General features: G+C 51.7%; 1 protein-coding gene across 1 annotated transcript; it reads left to right on the forward strand.

The window, feature by feature from the left end:
• Positions 1–434: 434 nt before the first annotated feature.
• Positions 435–15,182, forward strand: LOC149430735 (netrin receptor UNC5D-like; the record flags this gene model as incomplete). Its single annotated transcript, XM_089666040.1, has 3 exons — positions 435–447; positions 1,538–1,723; positions 14,805–15,182. Coding segments are annotated over exons 1-3 (577 nt in total), but the record flags the coding sequence as incomplete, so codon positions are not given.
• Positions 15,183–15,507: the final 325 nt, after the last annotated feature.

Consider the following 15,507-nt stretch of genomic DNA (forward strand, 5'->3'; position numbering starts at 1 on the left):
GAGGTGGGTATGGGGTGGAGACAAGGGATTGTGTTTGGAGGTGGGCAGATGGTGGAGACAAGGGACAGTGTTTGGAGGTGGGTAGGTGGTGGAGACAAGGGATGGTGTTTGGAGGTGGGTAGGTGGTGGAGACAAGGGATGGTGTTTGGAGGTGGGTAGGTGATGGAGACAAGGGACGGTGTTTGGAGGTTGGTAGGTGGTGGAGACAAGGGACAGTGTTTGGAGGTGGGTAGGCGGTGGAGACAAGGGACGATGTTTGAAGGTGGTTTGGTGGTGGAGACAAGGCATGGTGTTTGGAGGTGGATAGGTGATGGAGACAAGGGACGGTGTTTGGAGGTGGGCAGATGGTGGAGACATGGGACAGTGTTTGGAGGTGGGTAGGTGGTGGAGACAAGGGATGGTGTTTGGAGGTGGGTAGGTGGTGGAGACAAGGGATGGTGTTGAGAGGTGAGTTGGAGTTGGTGATAAAGAACAGTGTTTGGAGGTGGGTAGGTGGTGGAGACAAGGGATGGTGTTTGGAGGTGGGTAGGTGGTGGAGACAAGGGACGGTGTTTGGAGGTGGGAAGGGGGTGCAGACAATGGACAGTGTTCGGAGGTGGGTAGGGGGGTGAAGACAAGGGACGGAGTTTGGAGGTGGGTTGGGGCGGAGACAAGGGACGGTGTTTGGAGGTGGGTAGGTGGTGGAGACAAGGGATGGTGTTTGGAGGTGGGTAGGGGGTGGCAAGAAGGGACGGTGTTCGGAGGTGGGTAGGGGGTGGAGACAAGGGACAGTGTTCGGTGGTGGGCAGGGGTTGGAGACAAGGGATGGTTTTCGGAGGTGGGTAGGGGGTGGAGACAAGGGACGGTGTTCGGAGATGGGTAGGGGGTGGAGACAAGGGACGGTGTTCGGTGGTGAGTAGGGGGGGAGACAAGGGGTTATTCAGGGAGGAACAAGTACCTGTACCTATTCTTTGAGAATAAAGACCCTGACCTTCTCCATGTGTAGGAAGAAGGCAAAGAGAATGCCCAAGAATGGTTGTCTCATCTCTTACCACCTCTTGCCATTTGTTTATATGGAAAGTCTTGTAGGCGTCCTCCACCATGTAATCACAGGCCAGTGGCAGGAGATGGTAAACGTTGACACAGGAAGAATGTTTTATATCTTATGTTTGCTCAGTTGGGTTCTCTGCACATTAAACACTATGGAAAAGTTGCCGTTAGTGCTCCCTAAACTGGTGCTTATGTCTGCGGGGTCTAAAGAAATATTCAGTCGTGGGCCGAATCCTTTCAATCTGTAAAATCTGAGAACATGGCTCCTGTTCTCGCAGTATTGGCTCCTTCAAATGTTTACCTTTTAAAATATGTTTTCTAGACAGCAGATGAAAAGAATTGTTGTTGGTGTTACATGTCTCCTCTGCCACAAACAGAATTGTATATTCCAGAACATTGTTTTCTTTATGGCATTTGACCACATAGTCCCTCAACGCTTCAGATTTCATGGAGAGCTCTTAAGTCATTTATTTCGTTTTTTTTTTCTTCTTCTTTCATTTCTGTACAGGCGCTGAGAGTGCCAGTGACATTGCTCTGTACTCCGGTCTGGGAGCAGCCATCATCGCTGTGGCCGTGCTGGTGGTGGGAATTACGTTGTATCGAAGGAGCCAGAGCGAGTATGGCGTGGATGTTATTGATTCGTCTGCCCTGACGGGAGGCTTTCAGACTTTCAATTTCAAAACTGTCCGACAAGGTTAGTCTACCGTGACCTTGGTCTCCTTTTTCCCTAATGAACCTATCCTGCAGGTTGTTCCACTCGACACATTTCAAAGGGAACATGTCAATCTCTTTCCAAGTCTGGAAAACTACAGAGTTTCTTTGAGTTTCTTCAAACTCCGTTGATCAGAACCCAACTGCTAAGTTGTCCTCATCTACATCTGCGGCCATGCTTTCTGGTTTTCTTCATCATTGCAGTCAACTTGAGATGTTTTAACCATTCTTCTGTCCTCCTATGTCCTCCTGCTTCTCTGTGGATTCCTTTTGTACTTTGCATTCATGTAAAGGTCTTGCTTTCATGGTCCTATTGGTGTTTCAGGGGCACCTTTTAGCACTGGACTTATAATTACCTCTATACAGTCGCGGCCAAAAATATTGCCCCCCCTGCATTTCTGTCAGATGACGCCTCACTTCCCCCACACAATTGTGGCAGTTACAAATTTTTTCAGCATTCTCATGTTTATTTCTTTGGTTTGTATTGGAGACACAAAAAAGTGGAGAAACAAAAAGCCAAATCTGACCCATTCTACACAAAACCCCTAAGATGGACCAGACAAAATTATAGCCACCTTTTCAAAATTGTAAGAAATAATTGCATTCCAAGTCTGTGATGTTCCTGTAATTTGTCATTAGACTCCCCCATATCCATGACCAGGCGCTGACAATATAGAAATCATATCGACAACCGGGAACAATGGTGACAAATGGCCTCCACCTTTCTGTTGGGTGTCTCTGTGTGCCACATGGACCATGGAGGAAAGAAAGAGCAGCAAAGAATTGTCTGAGAATTGGAGAACAAAAATGGTGGAAAAGCATGGATAAGCTCAAGGTGACAAGTCCATCTCCAGAGATCTTAATGTTCCTGTGTCCACTGTGTGTAACATTGTCAAGAAGTGCACTGTAGCTAATCTCCCCGGAAGTGGACGAAAGAGAAAAATTACAAAAGATTGCAACAAAGGATTGTTATAATAGTGGCTAAAAAACCTCCATCAACTTCCAGACAAATCCAAGCTGACCTTCAGACACGGGGTACAACTGTGTCCGCTCCCACTATACGTCACCATCTGAACGAAAAGGGACGCTATGGGAGGAGACCCAGGAAGACCCCACTGCTGACACAGAAATATGGTAGGAGACCCAGGAGGACCCCACTGCTGACACAGAAATATAGGAGGAGACCCACGAGGACCTCACTGCTGACACAGAAATATGGTAGGAGACCCACGAGGACCCCACTGCTGACACAGAAATATGGTAGGAGACCCAGGAGGACCCCACTGCTGACACAGAAATATAGGAGGAGACCCACGAGGACCTCACTGCTGACACAGAAATATGGTAGGAGACCCACGAGGACCCCACTGCTGACACAGAAATATGGTAGGCGACCCACGAGGACCCCACTGCTGACACAGAAATATGGGAGGAAACCCTCGAGGACCCAACTGCTGACACAGAAATATGGTGGGAGACCCAGAAGGACCCCACTGCTGACACAGAAATATGGGAGGAGACCCAGGAGGGCCCCACTACTGACACAGAAATATGGTAGGAGACCCAGGAGGACCCCACCGCTGACACAGAAATATGGCAGGAGACCCAGGAGGACCCCACTGCTGACACAGAAATATGAGAGGAGACCCAGAAGGACCCCACTACTGACACAGAAATATGGTAGGAGACCCAGGAGGACTCCACTGCTGACACAGAAATATGGGAGGACACCCAGGAGGACCCCACCGCTGACACAGAAATATGAGAGGAGACCCAGGAGGACCCCACTGCTGACACAGAAATATGGTAGGAGACCCAGGAGGACCCCACTGCTGACACAGAAATATGGGAGGAGACCCAGGAGGACCCCACCGCTGACACAGAAATATGGGAGGAGACCCAGGAGGACCCCACCGCTGACACAGAAATATGGCAGGAGACCCAGGAGGACCCCACCGCTGACACAGAAATATGGAAGGAGACCCAGGAGGACCCCACCGCTGACACAGAAATATGAGAGGAGACCCAGAAGGACCCCACTACTGACACAGAAATATGGTAGGAGACCCAGGAGGACCCCACCGCTGACACAGAAATATGGGAGGAGACCCAGGAGGACCCCACCGCTGACACAGAAATATGAGAGGAGACCCAGGAGGACCCCACCGCTGACACAGAAATATGGGAGGAGACCCAGGAGGACCCCACTGCTGACACAGAAATATGGGAGGAGACCCAGGAGGACCCCACTGCTGACACAGAAATATGGGAGGAGACCCAGGAGGACCCCACTGCTGACACAGAAATATGGGAGGAGACCCAGGAGGACCCCACTGCTGACACAGAAATATGGGAGGAGACCCAGGAGGACCCCACTGCTGACACAGAAATATGGTGGGAGACCCAGAAGGACCCCACTGCTGACACAGAAATATGGGAGGAGACCCAGGAGGACCCCACTGCTGACACAGAAACAAAAAAATTCAGATTGGAGTTTGCCAAAACTTACCTGAGGAAGCCAAAATCCTTCTGGAAAAATGTGCTGGGGACAGACGAAACAAAAAAAAACAAAACTGTTTTCGGAAAAAGCAATGAGGCCTTTACAGAAAAGAATCCAGTCCCTCCAGTCACACATGGTGGGGGGTCACTGATGGTTTGGGGTGGCTTTGCTGCTTCAGGCTCTGGATGTCTTGGCCGTGTACATGGCATTATGAAATCTGAAGACTACCAAAGAATTCTGGGGTGCAATGTAGGGCCCGGTGTCAGAAAGTTGGGTCTCTGTCAGAGGTCATGGGTCTTCCAGCAGGACAATGACCCAAAGCACACGTCACAAAGCCCCCAGAAATGGTTTCAGACAAAGCGCTGGAGAGGACTGAACTGGCCAGGAATGAGTCCAGATCTCCATCCCATAGAGCTCCTGTGGAGAGATCTCAGACCAGCAGTTGGGAAAAGGAACCTTCCAATCTGAGGGGCCCGGAGCAGTTGGAGGAAGAAGAGCGATCCGAAATTCTAGTAGAGAGGTGGAAGAAACTCATTGATGGTGACCGGAAGCCATTGGTTTCACTTGTTTTTTCTAAGGGGTGTGCTGACAAATATTCCATGGAGGGTGCCAATAATTTTTTCTGGTCCATTTTTGGGGTTTTGGGTGGAATGTGTAAGTCTTTGCTTCTCGTTTCTCCACTTTTTTGTGTCAAAAGAAATAAACATGAGAATGCCGAAACATTTGTAATCACAACATGTTTCCGGGTGAAGTGGGGCGTTATCTGACAGAAATGTGTGGGGGGGTGGGGGCGTGTCTGTATGTAGTTTATCAACCGTTAAAGTGGAACTAAACCCAACAATGTTGCCGTTTCCGTAACCAGTTGTCGACTGCAGGTAGCCGAATGACGGCTGCAATGAGGCCGGCCAGTTCTGGGAAGCCGTCATGTGACGTCCTCCCAGATTGCGCTCTCCTGCACGCCCCCAACGGTGTGCACCCAGCGATCTCTGGGATTGCTCTGTCCTACGGATTATGTGATGTGGTAAAAGGCCAATCACAGCGGCCTTTTACCACGTGATCAGCCGTGTCCAATGACACGCTGATCACCGGGAAATGCAGTTGCTGGTTCTTGGCTGCACTTTCCTCGCACTGTCAGAGCAGGGACCGGCACTGAGATTTTGTGCGTTTTGTATTCTGATGGCGCCAACATTGATTTCAAAATTCGACCAACCAAGCCTTCGATTTCACATCCTGTTGCTACAGAAAAGGATTTTTGTGGCTGGGAATCTTCTTTTCTTTCCAACAAATTTCAGTTGAATTTCGAACAAATTTTCTTTAGAAAATCAGAAATTTTGTGCATTTTGTAATCCGATGGCGCCACCTTTGAATTTGAAATTCCAACAAGCAAGCCATCAATTTCACCCCATGGTGCCAGAGAAAAGGATTTTCATGGCTGGGAATCTTGTGTTCTTTTCATGCCGTACATGGGTCGAATTCCAAACGAACTAAATTTACAAAAATTGGAAATTTCATGCGTTTTGTAATCCGATGGCGCCACCATTGATTTCGAAGTTCGACCAACCAAGCCTTCAATTTCACCCCATGGCACTACAGAAATGGGTTTTAGTGGCTGGGAATCTTCTTTTCTTTCCAGGCCATACACGGGTCGAATTCCAAACAAATTTTCTTTAGATAATCGGAAATGTTGTGCTTTCTGTAATCCAATGGCGCCACCATTGATTTCAAACCTCATCCAACCAAGCCTTCAATTTCTCCTCGTGTCGCTACCGAAAAGGATTGTTGTGGCCGGGAATCTTTTCTTTCCAGGTCACAGCTCATTTCATAAAAAAATTACTAACATACCCAAATCACTCAAATTTGATGGCCGCATGTAAATTTGCCGATGTTGCGGCCTCTAGAGGTGCGAAATTCGAACAAAAATCCTTATGCAGGCCATACACGGGTCAGACTCTGAAAGAATTGTATTTCGAAAATCGTAACTAAGAATTTTCTTTCTAATTTTGCACCATTGGTGGGGCCGCAGTCCTGGCCGGGCATGATGAAACTTTTTTGAAAAACAAACAAATTTCTGATCGATGATGGGAGAATCGTGCGAAAAATATGAATCGAAAAAGAAATGAGCGTGAGCTGGAAAGAATAGAAGATTCCCGGCCATGAAAATTATTTTCTGTAGCAACATGGGGTACAATTGAAGGCTTGGTTGGTCGAATTTCGAAATCAATGGTGGCGCCATTGGATTACAAAACGCTCAAAATGTCTGATTTTCTAAAGAAAGCAGACAATGTCCTGGTGTCAGTGGGAGGAATAATGCCCCATCATTGGTGTCAGTGGGAGGAATAGTGCCCCATCATTGGTGTCAGTGGGAGGAATAGTGCCCCATCATTGGTGTCAGTGGGAGGAATAGTGCCCCATCATTGGTATCAGTGGGAGGAATAGTGCCCCATCATTGGTGTCAGTGGGAGGAATAGTGCCCCATCATTGGTGTCAGTGGGAGGAATAGTGCCCCATCATTGGTATCAGTGGGAGGAATAGTGCCCCATCATTGGTGTCAGTGGGAGGAATAATGCCCCATCATTGGTGTCAGTGGGAGGAATAGTGCCCCATCATTGGTGTCAGTGGGAGGAATAGTGCCCCATCATTGGTGTCAGTGGGGAGAATAGTGCCCCATCATTGGTAATAGTGGGAGGAATAGTGCCCCATCATTGGTGTCAGTGGGAGGAATAGTGCCCCATCATTGGTAATAGTGGGGGGAATAGTGCCCCATCATTGGTGTCAGTGGGAGGAATAGTGCCCCATCATTGGTGTCAGTGGGAGGAATAGTACCCCATCATTGGTATCAGTGGGAGGAATAGTGTCCCATCATTGGTGTCAGTGGGAGGAATAGTGCCCCATCATTGGTAATAGTGGGGGGAATAGTGCCCCATCATTGGTGTCAGTGGGAGGAATAGTGCTCCATCATTGGTGTCAGTGGAGGAATAGTGCCCCATCATTGGTGTCAGTGGGAGGAATAGTGCCCCATCATGGGTGTCAGTGGGAAGAATAGTGTCCCATCATTGGTATCAGTGGGGGGAATAGTGCCCCATCATTGGTGGCAGTGGGAGGAATAGTGCCCCATCATTGGTGTCAGTGGAGGAACAGTGCCCCATCATTGGTGTCAGTGGGAGGATTAGTGTCCCATCATTAGTATCAGTGGGAGGAATAGTACCCCATCATTAGTATCAGTGGAAGGTACAGTGCCCCATCATTGGTGTCAGTGGGAGGAATAGTGCCCCATCATTGGTGTCAGTGGGAGGAATAGTGCCCCATCATTGGTGTCAGTGGGAGGAATAGTGCCCCATCATTGGTGTCAGTGGGAGGAATAGTGTCCCATCATTGGTGTCAGTGGGAGGAATAGTGCCCCATCATTGATATCAGTGGGAGGAATAGTGCCCCATCATTGGTGTCAGTGGGAGGGATAGTGCCCCATCATTGGTGTCAGTGGGAGGAATAGTGCCCCATCATTGGTGTCAGTGGGGGGGGGAATAGTGCCCCATCATTGGTGTCAGTGGGAGGAATAGTGCCCCATCATTGGTGTCAGTGGGAGGAATAGTGCCCCATCATTGGTATCAGTGGGAGGAATAGTGCCCCATCATTGGTATCAGTGGGAGGAATAGTGCCCCATCATTGGTGTCAGTGGGAGGAATAGTGCCCCATCATTGGTGTCAGTGGGAGGAATAGTGCCCCATCATTGGTGTCAGTGGGAGGAATAGTGCCCCATCATTAGTATCAGTGGGAGGAATAGTGCCCCATCATTGGTATCAGTGGGAGGAATAGTGCCCCATCATTGGTGTCAGTGGGAGGAATAGTGCCCCATCATTGGTGTCAGTGGGAGGAATAGTGCCCCATCATTGGTGTCAGTGGGAGGAATAGTGCCCCATCATTGGTGTCAGTGGGAGGAATAGTGCCCCATCATTGGTGTCAGTGGGAGGAATAGTGCCCCATCATTAGTATCAGTGGGAGGAATAGTGCCCCATCATTGGTATCAGTGGGAGGAATAGTGCCCCATCATTGGTGTCAGTGGGAGGAATAGTGCCCCATCATTGGTGTCAGTGGGAGGAATAGTGCCCCATCATTGGTGTCAGTGGGAGGAATAGTACCCCATCATTAGTATCAGTGGAAGGAACAGTGCCCCATCATTGGTGTCAGTGGGAGGAATAGTACCCCATCATTAGTATCAGTGGAAGGAACAGTGCCCCATCATTGGTGTCAGTGGGAGGAATAGTGCCCCATCATTGGTGTCAGTGGGAGGAATAGTGCCCCATCATTGGTATCAGTGGGAGGAATAGTGCCCCATCATTGGTATCAGTGGGAGGAATAGTGCCCCATCATTGGTGTCAGTGGGAGGAATAGTGCCCCATCATTGGTGTCAGTGGGAGGAATAGTGCCCCATCATTGGTGTCAGTGGGAGGAATAGTGCCCCATCATTAGTATCAGTGGGAGGAATAGTGCCCCATCATTGGTATCAGTGGGAGGAATAGTGCCCCATCATTGGTGTCAGTGGGAGGAATAGTGCCCCATCATTGGTGTCAGTGGGAGGAATAGTGCCCCATCATTGGTGTCAGTGGGAGGAATAGTGCCCCATCATTGGTGTCAGTGGGAGGAATAGTGCCCCATCATTGGTGTCAGTGGGAGGAATAGTGCCCCATCATTAGTATCAGTGGGAGGAATAGTGCCCCATCATTGGTATTAGTGGGAGGAATAGTGCCCCATCATTGGTGTCAGTGGGAGGAATAGTGTCCCATCATTGGTGTCAGTAGAGTCACTGCAGTCATGATGAATAAATGGTTTAATTGCTTTGCAGACCCCAAGCAGTTTTTAGGGTCAGGAGTTCTGACTGCACTCTGACTTCACTTGCTACATGCTTGTTCTGAATCAGTGACTGAAGTACTGAATCCTGCGGTCGCCCCGACGCTGACATATTCCCTTTGAAGAGTTCTTTGCTCTCATGACTGGTTTCCAGGTGTGACTTGTCTGGTAACCTGGACCCCGCCGGAGAGGTTGTAAGTTGGGGGAAGGGCGCCCCGTCTCCATTGGTTTTCTGGTGAACATTGTGAGAGGATGATGCAGAGGATACAAAGCCCCCCCTTCCAGCTCCGGAGTGGCCCCCACTCTTCAGGGACGGCGTGTTCTGCAGCGATGGGGAAGAATAAATAAAATATCGCGTTTCAGGAAGCCTGGAGGCCAAGAATAAAAATCAGCATCCAGACTGACGACTTTCCTTCTCTCTGTTCCTGGTTGGTTAGTAGAGCGTCCCCAAGAGGCCAATCTGAGACAACATGACCGGGAGAATCTGGGGCATTCCGAGCGTAGTGGGGGGATTATGGGAGAATCTGGGGTATGCTGAGTGTAGTGGGGGGATTATGGGAGAATCTGGGGTATGCTGAGTGTAGTGGGGGATTATGGGAGAATCTGGGGCATTCCGAGCATAGTGGGGGGATTATGGGAGAATCTGGGGCATGCTGAGCGTAGTGGGGGGATTATGGGAGAATCTGGGGTATGCTGAGTGTAGTGGGGGATTATGGGAGAATCTGGGGTATGCTGAGTGTAGTGGGGGATTATGGGAGAATCTGGGGTATGCTGAGTGTAGTGGGGGATTATGGGAGAATCTGGGGTATGCTGAGCGTAGTGGGGGATTATGGGAGAATCTGGGGCATGCCGAGCATAGTGGGGGGATTATGGGAGAATCTGGGGTATGCTGAGTGTAGTGGGGGATTATGGGAGAATCTGGGGTATGCTGAGTGTAGTGGGGGGATTATGGGAGAATCTTGGGCATGCCGAGCATAGTGGGGGGATTATGGGAGAATCTGGGGCATGCCGAGCATAGTGGGGGGATTATGGGAGAATCTGGGGCATGCCGAGCATAGTGGGGGGATTATGGGAGAATCTGGGGCATGCTGAGCGTAGTGGGGGGGGTTACGGGAGAATCTGGGGTATACTGAGCGTAGTGGGATTATGGGAGAATCTGGGGTATACTGAGCGTAGTGGGGGGATTATGGGAGAATCTGGGGTATACTGAGCGTAGTGGGATTATGGGAGAATCTGGGGTATACTGAGCGTAGTGGGATTATGGGAGAATCTGGGGTATACTGAGCGTAGTGGGATTATGGGAGAATCTGGGGCATGCTGAGTGTAGTGGGGGGATTATGGGAGAATCTGGGGCATGCTGAGTGTAGTGGGGGATTATGGGAGAATCTGGAGCATGCGGAGCGTAGTGGGGGGATTATGGGAGAATCTGAGGCATGCTGAGCATAGTGGGGGATTATGGGAGAATCTGGGGCATGCCGAGCATAGTGGGGGGATTATGGGAGAATCTGAGGCATGCTGAGCGTAGGGGGGGGGGATTATGGGAGAATCTGGGGCATGCTGAGCATAGTGGGGGGATTATGGGAGAATCTGAGGCATGCTGAGCGTAGGGGGGGGGGATTATGGGAGAATCTGGGGCATGCTGAGCATAGTGGGGGGATTATGGGAGAATCTGAGGCATGCTGAGCGTAGTGGGGGGATTATGGGAGAATCTGGGGTATGCTGAGTGTAGTGGGGGATTATGGGAGAATCTGGGGTATGCTGAGTGTAGTGGGGGGATTATGGGAGAATCTGAGGCATGCTGAGCATAGTGGGGGATTATGGGAGAATCTGGGGCATGCCGAGCATAGTGGGGGGATTATGGGAGAATCTGGGGCATGCGGAGCATAGTGGGGGATTATGGGAGAATCTGGGGCATGCCGAGCGTAGTGGGAGGATTATGGGAAAATATGGGGCATGCGGAGCGTAGTGGGGGGATTATGGGAGATTCTGGGGCCTGTCAAGCATAGTGGGGGGATTACGGGAGAATCTGGGGCATGCTGAGCATAGTGGGGGGATTACGGGAGAATCTGGGGCATGCTGAGCATAGTGGGGGGATTATGGGAGAATCTGGGGCATGCTGAGCATAGTGGGGGGATTATGGGAGAATCTGGGGCATGCGGAGCATAGTGGGGGATTATGGGAGAATCTGGGGCATGCCGAGCGTAGTGGGAGGATTATGGGAAAATATGGGGCATGCTGAGCATAGTGGGGGGATTATGGGAGATTCTGGGGCCTGTCAAGCATAGTGGGGGGATTACGGGAGAATCTGGGGCATGCTGAGCATAGTGGGGGGATTACGGGAGAATCTGGGGCATGCTGAGCATAGTGGGGGGATTACGGGAGAATCTGGGGCATGCTGAACATAGTGGGGGGATTACGGGAGAATCTGGGGCCTGTCGAGCATAGTGGGGGATTATGGGAGAGTCTGGGGTATGCTGAGTGTAGTGGGGGGATTACGGGAGAATCTGGGGCATGCCGAGCATAGTGGGGGGATTACGGGAGAATCTGGGGCATGCTGAGCGTAGTGGGGGGATTACAGGAGAATATGGGGTATGCTGAGCATAGTGGGGGGATTATGGGAGAATCTGGGGCATGCTGAGCATAGTGGGGGGATTACGGGAGAATCTGGGGCATGCCGAGCATAGTGGGGGGATTATGGGAGAATCTGGGGCATGCTGGAAGTGGGGGGAAAGTGTTTGGATTGGAAGGACGGGGGTGAAAGTGTCCAGACTAGAAGGGGGGGAAAGTGTCCAGACTGGAAGGGGGGAAAGTGTCCAGATTGGAAGGGGGGAAAGTGTCCGGACTGGAAGGGGGGGAAAGTGTCCGGACTGGAAGGGGGGGAAAGTGTCCGGACTGGAAGGGGGGGAAAGTGTCCGGACTGGAAGGGGGGAGAAGTGTCCGGACTGGAAGGGGGGGGAAAGTGTTCGGACTGGAAGGGGGGGAAAGTGTCCGACCTGGAAGGGGGTGAAAGTGTCCGGACTGGAAGGGGGTGAAAGTGTCCGGACTGGAAGGGGGTGAAAGTGTCCGGACTGGAAGGGGGGAAAGTGTCCGGACAGGAAGGGGGGAAAGTGTCCGGACTGGAAGGGGGGAAAGTGTCCGGACTGGAAGGGGGTGAAAGTGTCCGGACTGGAAGGGGGTGAAAGTGTCCGGACTGGAAGGGGGGAAAGTGTCCGGACTGGAAGGGGGGAAAGTGTCCGGACTGGAAGGGGGTGAAAGTGTCCGGACTGGAAGGGGGTGAAAGTGTCCGGACTGGAAGGGGGGAAAGTGTCCGGACTGGAAGGGGGGAAAGTGTCCGGACTGGAAGGGGGGAAAGTGTCCGGACTGGAAGGGGTGAAAGTGTCCGGACTGGAAGGGGTGAAAGTGTCCGGACTGGAAGGGGGGAAAGTGTCCGGACTGGAAGGGGGGAAAGTGTCCGGACTGGAAGGGGGGAAAGTGTCCGGACTGGAAGGGGGGAAAGTGTCTGGACTGGAAGGGGGGAAAGTGTCCGGACTGGAAGGGGGGAAAGTGTCCGGACTGGAAGGGGGGAAAGTGTCTGGACTGGAAGGGGGGAAAGTGTCCGGACTGGAAGGGGGGAAAGTGTCCAGACTGGAAGGGGGGGAAGTGTCCGGACTGGAAGGGGGGAAAATGTCCGGACTGGAAGGGGGGGGAAAGTGTCCGGACAGGAAGGGGGTAAAGTGTCCGGACTGGAAGGGGGGAAAGTGTCCGGACTGGAAGGGGGTGAAAGTGTCCGGACAGGAAGAGGGTAAAGTGTCCGGACTGGAAGGGGGGAAAGTGTCCGGACTGGAAGGGGGGGAAGTGTCCGGACTGGAAGGGGGTGAAAGTGTCCGGACAGGAAGGGGGGAAAGTGCCCGGACTGGAAGGGGGGGGGGGGAAGTGTCCGGACTGGAAGGGGGTGAAAGTGTTCGGACTGGAAGGGGGGGAAAGTGTCCGGACTGGAAAGGGGGGAAAGTGTCTGGACTGGAAGGGGGGGAAAGTGTCCGGACTGGAAAGGGGGGAAAGTGTCTGGACTGGAAGGGGGTGAAAGTGTCCGGACTGGAAGGGGGTGAAAGTGTCCGGACTGGAAGGGGGGAAAGTGTCCGGACTGGAAGGGGGGGAAAGTGTCCGGAGTGGAAGGGGGGGGGAAAGTGTTCGGACTGGAAGGGGGGGAAAGTGTCCGGACTGGAAGGGGGGAAAGTGTCCGGACTGGAAGGGGGGAAAGTGTCCGGACTGGAAGGGGGTGAAAGTGTCCGGACTGGAAGGGGGGAAAGTGTCCGGACTGGAAGGGGGGAAAGTGTCCGGACTGGAAGGGGGGAAAGTGTCCGGACTGGAAGGGGGGAAAGTTTCCAGACTGGAAGGGGGGAAAGTGTCCGGACTGGAAGGGGGGAAAGTGTCCGGACTGGAAGGGGGGAAAGTGTCCGGACTGGAAGGGGGGAAAGTGTCTGGACTGGAAGGGGGGAAAGTGTCTGGACTGGAAGGGGGGAAAGTGTCTGGACTGGAAGGGGGGAAAGTGTCCGGACTGGAAGGGGGGAAAGTGTCCGGACTGGAAGGGGGGAAAGTGTCTGGACTGGAAGGGGGGAAAGTGTCCGGACTGGAAGGGGGGAAAGTGTCCAGACTGGAAGGGGGGGAAGTGTCCGGACTGGAAGGGGGGAAAATGTCTAGACTGGAAGGGGGGGAAAGTGTCCGGACAGGAAGGGGGGGAAAGTGTCCGGACAGGAAGGGGGTAAAGTGTCCGGACTGGAAGGGGGGAAAGTGTCCGGACTGGAAGGGGGTGAAAGTGTCCGGACAGGAAGGGGGTAAAGTGTCCGGACTGGAAGGGGGGAAAGTGTCCGGACTGGAAGGGGGGGAAGTGTCCGGACTGGAAGGGGGTGAAAGTGTCCGGACAGGAAGGGGGGAAAGTGCCCGGACTGGAAGGGGGGGGGGGGAAAGTGTCCGGACTGGAAGGGGGGAGAAGTGTCCGGACTGGAAGGGGGTGAAAATGTTCGGACTGGAAGGGGGGGAAAGTGTCCGGACTGGAAAGGGGGGAAAGTGTCTGGACTGGAAGGGGGTGAAAGTGTCCGGACTGGAAGGGGGTGAAAGTGTCCGGACTGGAAGGGGGGAAAGTGTCCGGAGTGGAAGGGGGGGGGGAAAGTGTCCGGACTGGAAGGGGGGAAAGTGTCCTGACCGGAAGGGGGGGAAGTGTCAGAACTGGAAGGGGTTAAAGAATTGCGTACTTCAAATGGAATCAAGGAAAACAAATCGTATTTACCTGTGAATGGTATTATAGATGTAATTATTCCTATACAGAGTCATAGAGCCAGGCTCTCCATGCAGCGAGTTACACGAAGCGATCGTTCTCTGACAATGAAGCGAGTCGGCTCCATCATGCATAATCCCGCAGCTATGAAATGTCTATGAAATATAGATAGAGAGCCCATAATGGGGAGGACATGGCTCAGTATGTAAGTGCATAGTAACAGGATATTAACTCGGATATACATGAGTGCACATTCTGTATTTCCCGTAACGCTTTGATGGTTTCCATCACATAGACTTTAGTATCGGTGGGGGGGTGGGGGGGGGGGATATAGAAATTCTACTGTCTGCGGATTTGCTAAATTAAATCATTTTAATCCTAACTATTACTAGAGATGGGATGTGAGTCACCTTTGCAGTTCATGTCTGGCCGGGGTCATAGCCAACAGCCGATCTCTTTGTCTTGCAGGTAACTCTCTTTTACTGAACTCCTCGCTCCAGCCGGACTTGACCGTCAGCAGAACCTACAGCGGTCCCATTTGTTTCCAGGACCCAATGGACAAAGAGCTAATGACTGAATCTTCAATTTATAACCCCCTAACGGACATCAAGGTCAAAGTGCAAAGTTCCTTTATGGTGTCGCTGGGGGTGACGGAGAGGCCGGAGTTCCACAACAAGACCCTGTCGGGAACCTTCCCTCACGGGAACAACAGGTGCTTTGGAACGTTACACAACAGGAACAAAACTCCCTACATTCAAAACCTGTCCTCTGTTTCCTCCAAGCCGGAGATGAGAGTCTGTGGAATTTTTGGCCATGAAGGAGGGCGGCTGGTGATGCCAAATACAGGTAGGATTTGTTGTTTAATGTACTGTTTGGATTTATATTAATTATTGGTTAATTTATAAGCGGGTCCCCTAGTGGTCTCCAGCCAAACCACCAGCTGGCCTATGGACAGCCTCCTGTGATCTCTTGGAATATGAGGAGATTGGGAGTTTTCAACTCTTTTACCATCATGGAAGGCTCCACCATCTTGTCTCCATACTTACATCCATAGGGGAAGGGTTACTATAGAGGAAGAGTTACTATAGAGGAGGGGTTACTATAGAGGAAGAGTTACTATAGAGGAAGGGTTACTATAGAGGAAGGGTTACTAAAGAGGAAGAGTTACTAT

The sequence above is a fragment of the Staurois parvus genome, unplaced genomic scaffold (assembly GCF_062004578.1).
Source record: "Staurois parvus isolate SC_StPar_1 unplaced genomic scaffold, SC_StPar_1.0 ptg002486l, whole genome shotgun sequence".
NCBI classification, from domain to species: Eukaryota; Metazoa; Chordata; class Amphibia; order Anura; family Ranidae; genus Staurois; species Staurois parvus.